Below are 8,924 nucleotides of genomic sequence, written 5' to 3'. Positions count from 1 at the left end.
ATTGCCTGGGTTCAGTCTCTAGCTCTACCATTTATTAGCTGTATTACTGTGGGCAAGTTACTTAATCTTCCTGTACCTCAGTTTCCTTGTATAAAAATAGAGATAAGAATATTACCTTCCTTAGAGAGTTGTGAGGATTAAATGAATTAATAATTTTAAAGTGTTTAGGGAACGACTGGTGGTCCAGTGGTTAAGACTTGGCGCTTTCACTGCCACAGGCCCAGGTCCAATCCCTGGTTGGGGAACTAAGCCATGCCGCATGGCCAAAAAAAAAACCAGAGAAGTGTTTAGAACATTACCTGGCAAGTTTTAAGCTCTCAATAAATGTTAGCTGTTAATTGAATTTAAACTCTTTGGCCCCACTTTCAAGGCACTACATAATCTGGCCTCTGTCTATCTACCCTTCTATCCCATTACTTCTTGTCTACTTCATTTGAGTTTTGCTGATTTCCTCACTGAATCATGAATCTATGTATAAATCCAGATGGTGTCCATTGCCTGGAAGGTCCTTAATTCAAATCCTACCCAATCTTCAAAGATCACTTCAAATCCCATCTCCTCTACTACCTCTTATTATATCTTGAGTTCTCATCAACCATCTTCCCATTTGGATTCATAGTACCGTAGAATTTAGTGAATAATTACACTCTCATCACTCCTTCACGTGAATCAGTTTTGTCTCCTTAATAGCCTGTAAACTTCCTGAGGGCAGAAACAATATCTGATACTTCTGAGCCCTCTTTCAGTGGAGTGAACACATTGTCTTTATGCCATCTTAAGCGTCTGTAAAGAGATTCAACATAGGCAATAAATGTGAAGAATTCATAACTTTAATAACAGATTAGTTAGGGGTGGGGATGATAGCTTCTTTCCTATCTGTGCTATTCTCCAAAGACAGAGATTCCCTTCACCAAAAATCCAGACAACCCCCACTTCATCTCTGAACCAAGAAAGCAGCACACATCTTACCCACATATTCTTATCAAATAGACTCTTCTCCTTATCATTTCCTCCTCTTTCCACCTTCCAAGAGAAAATATCATTAGATTTTGAGTTTCTGATGGGTAATGATCACCTCTTTCTCTTTCAGTTCTTCTCTATTTCAGTTCTTCTCTATTAAGTTTTCTACTGATGGTCAGGACCCCATAACCTCTAAGCTTGTAGGGGTGATCTCAGGAGTAGATGGACTGGAACAATTTGCTTACTATAAACAAGACTGGGAAAATTAGTGAAGAGCCCCTACTGAGGTCTGGAATGCAGAAACCTTGCCCAGAATCCTCCCTCTGTGATCATTTCAACCCTGGACTGCAGTCTCTCTCACTCTGGATAAATGTCATTGTTTCACGTGTCTCTTAGTCCCCACTATTTCCTTCAGTGATTCTTTACGTTCTTCCTTGCCAATCTCTATCCACAAATCACTTCTAAACCAGTCATGAGATTGCTGGCCTAGTTATTGAATGCAAAGCCACAGAACAAAGACCCCAGAGAGGAGTGGGGCTAGGAGGGTTGCTGAGGAAAGAGGAACCCCAGCATCCGAGGGGAAGAGGTGCAGTTTTTCCAAGTCCGGCAGGAAGGCTCGGGCGTCCTCCAGAGCTGCCTGCGCTGCCACGGTAAAGTTGGGGTCACCAGAGATTAAAACATCAAAGACACAGGAATGGAAATAAGCGTCTTCAACTGGCAGCCCTTCCTTGCACAGCTGTCTGGCAGTATCAATGGTTATAGCTCCCCGGCGACTGCGCTCTGAGCGTGAGAGTCGCTGACTTGGAGGGCATCCCCCAACGCAGAGCTGCAAGTCCTGCTCAGCTGAGAAGGCCCTGGCCACATCCTCTGCTACTTTGATGGAGAAGGAGAGCTGCCCAGCTGTCTGCCGAATGATTATAGTTGTGCCAATGTAGGCAGCCCGGATCTCCACATGGCTCCCAGGGTTAGCAGTTCGAATGGATAAACTTGAGCCCCCAGGTCGGTCACCTCCATTGATAGAACCATCTTCAAAGGCTGCGGGAAGATTGTCCACCTCAGCCTGGTAGACCTTCTGATCAATGCATTCCTGCATGTTCTTAAATATAATGGTAAGCTGTGAGGGCAAGAGGGAAAACAGTTTATTTTGGGCTCAGTGCATCCTACCCGCTTCCACCAGTCAGGCCTCATTACATAGTCAGGGATCTGATCCCAGCAGAGATGAAAGGCTTATCATGGTTCTCACTCCTTGATCCCTTCTTTATGTTCCAATATTGCTTTATCCCTGCTCAACCCCTCTCTTTCTTATTTGGTCTCAACCTCGGAAACTCCCACAGGAGAAGGAAAAGTTTCCTTTCTGTAACTCCTCAACCCAGGGATCCTCAACTTTCCTCTTTCCAAATTTCTCTTCAGTGTTTTCTGCATTGGCATGAAATTCCCACTGAGGGAAAGTGATTTACAGGAGCGAGTGTTTGGTAGGAGGGAGTGATTCAAGATGTGAGAGCGGTTGAGGAGGAAAGGGAATAGGGAGCATTGCTGAGAAATAGTGGGAACGGCATGGGAGTGGTACCCTGAGGTGACCCTGGGAGGATCTGGAGGAGCAATTGAGTCCCTGACCTTCCGGGTGGTGGTGGCGTTGGCCCCCGATGCCACGGGGGAGCTGGTGGCCTGGACAAAAAGGAAGTCATTATCCAGCAAGGGCCAAGCTCCTTGGACACGGCACGTGTGAAAGTGGTGATGGAAGCTGCGCACGTGAGGGTCCCCGAAGGAGGCGCAATGCAAGAAGCCTGGGGGCTGACCGTTCAGCCGGAAAAACCGGCCTTCATAGTCACAGGGGTCCGGGGCTGGGGGACCAGAGGAGCGCACCGGGCCTGCGCCTGGAAGGGCTGGGCCCCGGGGTGGGGGAGGGGCCGTGGGGCCCTGGCGGGAGCAGTTGTGCTGGATCATCAGGTCTTCGATGCCGTGCACAGCAGAATGGAAGGCGAGGTCCCCGCGGCAGGTGCGGGCCGTGCGCCGAGTGCAGAGCGCGTAGGAGCGGAGGGCTCGGCAGAGGCCGCTGGAGCCCACCCCTCCACCCCGGCCTCCTCCTCGAAGGGCTCCTGGTGAACCCCCACCTCTAAGGCTCAGAGTGGAAGATACATACTCAGCATTGCAGCGGAGGATCTTGCACTGAGAATGAGCTGAGGACGGAAGGGAGAGAGGATTGTGAGATGGTCCCCAGATCCCCGCTCAACCATAACTCTCCCAAACCTCATCAGGGGATTCCAGCCGGTCCTAAAACCCAACTGAGAGCCTTCCACAGTCCCCAGTGCGCAGCCGCGAGCCCCCAGCCCCCCAGCTTTCTAGTCTTGCCCTCTTTCAATCTTGCTAAATATGTGTAAGCCCTGCTAGATCTATTCTCCCTGTGGATCAAGGGCTTTCCCAGTGCCCTTCCCCAAGTTGAATGGAGAATAAAATATACCTATCTGAGAGTGGGGCGAGTGACTGGAATTCCTCAGCACCCATCTCTTCTCACTCACCCAAGCTCACATGCCCACCCCTACATAGCAGCCTACCCCCTAGATTCCCCAAACCCTTATCTAACCCTTCCTTACCATGTCCACAGAGGAGCAGCAGGAGAGTGAGAATGCTTAGAGTTGGGGGACTGCCATGGGGGCACCAGGGACTAGGGGACTGGCCTGGATCCCCCATACCTATCCAGCCAGGTCCCCCCAGGTTCCGGTTCTTTCCAGCTGGTGACCCTCCTACCTAGTGAATTTTGACCGGACGTCCTGTAAGGGACTGAAAAAAGAGATTTGGCTGGGCATGGGGAAAGAGAAGAGTTGAAGATTGTTCAGAATCGTGTGAAGAGGATCTCGGGAGATCAGGAAAAAGATGAGCAGACTGGAGTTTGGGGAGAATGGGGTTCCCTGAACTAAAAGCGAGGCTGTTAAGCCTCTGTGCCCTGCTCTTGTGGCCACTTTCAGGTCCCTTATGCAATACCCCTAGGTGGGGGTGAAAGAAAGGTTGAGTGAACTCAGGGGGGCAGAGTCCACTGTATTGCCCCATTCTGAGCTACCAAACAGCAGAAATGTCAAAAAAGGAGGAATCATGTGGATAGATCAGATCTCAATCATACTAGTGGGCTCCCCAACAGAATTAGGATCTGAAAATGCTTCAGAAACATACCTCTTATTTGCCCTTCCCTATCAGGAGGGGACACCCTCCAGAGGTCATTCATTTATTTTCCTCCTTTGTATCAGAATTTTCAGCGAGAAGGGGTAAGGGTGGTATAACCATCCCTGTTCTCTGGAACGTCAGTATTCAAATGAAAAGGGAACCAGTCTCTTTCATCTACTCTAGAGAGCAAAAATTATAATCCCTCTCTCTCAGGGGATAATGGGATGCAAGCCAAGCATGCAAATAAATATTTGTTTGTAAGTCAACATTTCTTCTTGTATTTTTCCAAACCTCACTGAAGAACCACTCTTTCCATTAACCTTACCTTTCAAGTTTAGAAGTTCTCAATCTTTTGATGAGAACAGAGCTTGGGGAGGGGCTAACTCCCTTTTGCCAAACTACCCTCTCCTGGGATAAGGATACAATTGAGGGAGAGTCATGCAGGAGGAAGAACAGGATGATGGGACTAGAGTTGTGGGGAGAAATCATTTACAATGAGGAGTAACCCCCAGCCTTGGAAGCCCAATGTGAAGGGCACTGCTAAGTAGGAGCAGGGTAAAAGGGTATCAGTGGCTAATCATCTCAGGCTAAATTTGGCCTTGGTGAGAAAACCACAGAATAGGAAATGTGGGACACATATTAAAGAAGGAGACTTCATCAGAAGTCTTGAGGTAACAAGATAAGAAGAGAGCTGACTCTCAGAGGAGAGACGGAGGTTTAAATTTCTAATGGCCAGAGGCCAGAAAGAAATAAGACAGAAGGAGAAATGGAGATTGGGGCACCTTGGTATGGGAGAGATCCTAGCTTTTGGACCAGAGACATCCAAGTAGATTTTGTAATTTTATGAAATTCTAACTTCAATTCTAACTCCAAAAGCTTATTAGAGGAATTGCAGTTTCATTTTGACTTACTGTTTCCAGAGGTCAAACATTAGTCTGATATCCAATTCTCCAGCCATGACTGTCTACTGTCAGTCAGCTCCAGCCAGGGGATCCCCCGTCTCTTTCTCCATGTCTCCCCTAGGTCCCCAGACCGGCTGCAATCTCACTGAGGTCAGGGAACCAGAGAAGGTCTGGTGTGGGGGGAAGGGGGAGTATATGGCTGGCTGGAGTACTGGACAGCTGAGCAGGGGAGGGAGGTGGCTACTGAGTTGACTGTTTTAAAAATAGCTAAGTCCAAGATTCCAGGAGCATTGGTGGGGGTAGGGTGTTGGAGTGGGGGGAGTGGGGAGGGTAGGATTAGAAACAATATGGAGTATAGGGTGCCAAGTGCGGGTGGGAGGACAGAAATATGACAAGCAAGTCAGATATCCAGTTCGAGCTTATATGATTCTAGTCACTGCCTACTGCAGGCAGCCCTTCAGCATTGTCAGTAATGAGCTCCTGGCCTTTAAAAATTAGAGTGGACAATTGTATGCATTTCATTCACCACCCTCATCCCTGCTGTACTGAATATTGCGTTTAGTTTCTACAGAACATATCTAGGAGGTAGCTGACTTTAAATAAGGTGCATAGCAGAGGTAGTTCACAGCCCCTCCCCCATTTTTGTAGAGATTTCGAGACTAGAAAAGCCAGCTGTCTAAAGAAGAAATCTGAGCTCTGAGTTGTTTAGGATGAGGGTTTGTTTCAGTCTACCAGCTCAGATCCTTGCAGCTGTCTATCCCCCTACCTCCTCCATTCTCACTCCCTAGTTTATGTAGCAATTCCTCTTCCCAAGTATACACACAAACATATAAACTCCTCAGTTTCTGGGGAGGAAGCTAGCAAAGGCAAAGAGAAGAAGAAGGAATGGGGACAGAATTTTTTGAAGGTTAGTAATCCACAGGGAAGAAGAACTTGGAGAGATAAACTGAGAGAAAAAGAGATTCAGAAAGATACTTTTGTGAAGTAGCATAATCTAGTGACCTTTTAAGATATTGCAACCAAGGAATTTAGCCATGTCGTATTTTTGCAGCCATAGGCACCAGGGATCATCATCTCTTAGTACTTGCCAAGTGAAATTAACAGAAGGACTGATTCCAAATACTGTCATTAAAGCATCTTAAGTTACTCTACATTTAATTCAGAATTTAGAAGTCCACAGAGTACTCTTCTCTTTTTTATACATATAGATCTGAAAATTTTTCTCTCCACCACATGAAGCCATATCACAAGGGCTTTTATTATAAAAATGTAAAATGACCCCAACCAAACTATCCAAATGATTTTAAAACACAATAATTTGACTATGACATCCCAAGTGGGATATACTCTAAGGACAAAAAGAAGTGCAAAAACATTTTAGGTAGTCATATTGTTGGTGGTAGTGTCGGTATTGTTATTTTGAAAGTATTGTGGGTGTATTGTGGGATAAAACAAATGAGTAATAATGTTAGTGTCTTTGTGAACCAGGATTTTTGATGTAGAATAAAGAGATACAGATTTATGATGGATGAAGTTAAGTAAAAACTCTATATTCTGAATTTAAATTGGAAGTATAACTCATAGTTATACTCTTATACATGGTATATACTCATAGTTATACAGAGCTCATGGTGTATTTTATCCTAAAACATATTCTAACTTTATCCTGAAAAGACCTAGAAACAATAACCCAGTAGCAATGAACACCCCTGGTGTCCAATCTGAGCTATCTCAATACCATTTCACACTAAAAGGAACTCCTTGGAGAAATGGCTAATTTCAGGTATGGGGCAGGAATTGTCCAAGATACGCAAGGAAGTTTTCAAAAACTGTTAGAATTCTATCAAAAGGACTCAGAAGCAACTAGAAGAGTTCCCACTGGCCAAAGATGGGACAATTTGAGTGTCAAAATGGATACTATATGCAGTGGATCTAAACATATCAGGTTTGTTTAAATCTATGAGTTTACAGTGATTCTTAAACATACAAACTCATTGGTCATTGTTGGAGAATGCTAGGGGAACAACTAATTCATTATGTTGAAACTGGAAAGCAGTAAGCATTTATGCTATTTTTTCTGTGGGAACACAAGATGAGGGGAAATTTTCTCTTTTTAGAAGTTTTCTAGCAAATGAATGAAGAAGGAATGGCATTTTACAATATCAGCATTTTGTAACTCCTAATGAATTAATGTATCTAGTCAATGATCAATGATAGCTGTTATCCATCACAAAAGGAGAGACAAGCATGTCCTTCTGATCATAGGTGGAGTACACAATTCCACCTATGAAGTAGTCCTGCAAAAAAAAACACAACCCCTTCGGTCTGAATCTGATCAGCCGGTAGTTAGCTTACTACTTATTTAGAAGGAATACAGGAGACATAAAATGATACCTCAGAGGTGCAAATCCAGACTATGGGCATACTCTTCAGAGCAAATGACCTGGGTTCTTCAACAAATAAATTGGGGAAAAAAAAAAAAAAAGACGAAGATGGAGAGGAAACCTATAGCCTAAAAGAGAATTAAGAGACATCAAGCAGTTGCAGAGTATGGACTTTATTGTATTCTAATTCAAGAAAAAATATTATGAGATATTTGGAGAAACTTGAATGTTGATAAACACTTACTGGATACTTAATGATTTATAAGGAATTATTATTAAAGTTGTTGATGTGATACATTTTTTAAAAAGTGCTTATCTTTTAGCGATACATCTTGAAATAGTTGCAGGTGAAAAGATATGATAGCTGGGGTTTGCTTCCAAATAATCCAAGATGGGGGAGAAGTGGGTGGGGGTAAAATAAGATTGAAACATGAAGTGATCATTGTTAAAACTGGGCGATGGATACACAGGGATTTGTTATACTAGTCTCTTTCTTTTTGTAAATGTTTGAAATTTTCCATAATAAAATTTTAAAGTCAGAAGTCATCTGTGGGCCCTGTGAGATTATTGGAGAATTTTTACCAACATCCTTGTCAAAGCCCATTGACCAAAGACCACTGGGAACAAACCTGAAGTCAAAAAATTGGGTTTCTTGGGCTTCCCTGGTGGCGCAGTGGTTGAGAGTCCCCCTACCGATGCAGGGGATATGGGTTCGTGCCCCGGTCCGGGAAGATCCCACATGACACGGAGAGGCTAGGTCCGTGAGCCATGGCCGCTGAGCTTTCGCGTCCGGAGCCTGTGCTCCACAACGGGAGAGGCCACAACAGTGAGAGGCCCGCGTAATGCAAAAAAAAAAAAAAAAAAAAAATTGGGTTTCTTGCTGCAGCAAGGAAGAGAATGCTGCAGTGGGACTATGGGATCAGTTCAGTAAGGGGAAGTTAGGAGGAGCCTCTTGTAGAGACTGGGCTGCTGTTGGATGATTCTCAACTAGAGTTTAGAATAGTAAGGGCCAATTCTGGACTGAATATTGTCAAGAAGCAGGGGTATTTCAATGGTTGGGTATCTAAATTTTTATCTAGGAGATGGAAGGATTAAAGAGGGATTGGAGCTAAAATTGGTTAAAACAACGACAAAAAGTAGCAAATATGCATGTTAAGAGGGGATGTTTGCACATTTTTGTAATTGCAGAGTGGTCTTGTCTCTGTTTTATTCCAAAGTTGCAATGTGGGTCTGATAAGCTGAGAGATAATAATTGCCAACCTTGACTTCTATACTTAGCTAAAATATTATTCCAGAATCAAAAATAAGTAAAACATTTCAAACAAATTGAAACCTGAAGGAATTTACCACTAATATATCCTTGTCAAAAGAACTGTTAAAAAAAAAAAAGAACTTTTAAAAAGATTTACTACAGAAAGGATGATTTGAGCAAAGAAGATGGATTAGATGGGAGAAGAACTGGTAAACCAAGAAATGTGTGGCTAAATCTAAATAAATAATTACTGCATTTAAAAAACAACTG

General features: G+C 44.0%; 1 protein-coding gene across 5 annotated transcripts; it reads right to left on the bottom strand.

The window, feature by feature from the left end:
• Positions 1 to 812: 812 nt before the first annotated feature.
• Positions 813 to 5,202, bottom strand: HJV (hemojuvelin BMP co-receptor). Of its 5 annotated transcripts, none has more exons than XM_049714600.1 (4): positions 5,028 to 5,202; positions 3,552 to 3,756; positions 2,575 to 3,137; positions 813 to 2,074 (listed from the first exon to the last, which is right to left on the bottom strand). In XM_049714600.1, exons 2-4 carry the CDS (start codon positions 3,646 to 3,648, stop codon positions 1,451 to 1,453), a joined length of 1,284 nt encoding a protein of 427 aa, XP_049570557.1. In that variant the 5' UTR covers positions 3,649 to 3,756; positions 5,028 to 5,202; the 3' UTR covers positions 813 to 1,450. The 5 variants fall into 5 exon arrangements, with proteins under 5 accessions (XP_049570557.1, XP_033272484.1, XP_033272485.1 ...); XM_033416593.2 differs by having other exon boundaries at positions 3,552 to 3,738; positions 5,028 to 5,201; XM_033416594.2 differs by lacking the exon at positions 3,552 to 3,756 and having other exon boundaries at positions 3,101 to 3,137; positions 5,028 to 5,195.
• Positions 5,203 to 8,924: the final 3,722 nt, after the last annotated feature.

The sequence above is a fragment of the Orcinus orca genome, chromosome 1 (genome assembly GCF_937001465.1).
Source record: "Orcinus orca chromosome 1, mOrcOrc1.1, whole genome shotgun sequence".
Classification (NCBI taxonomy): domain Eukaryota; kingdom Metazoa; phylum Chordata; class Mammalia; order Artiodactyla; family Delphinidae; genus Orcinus; species Orcinus orca.
This window is presented reverse-complemented; position numbering and strand designations above follow the sequence as displayed.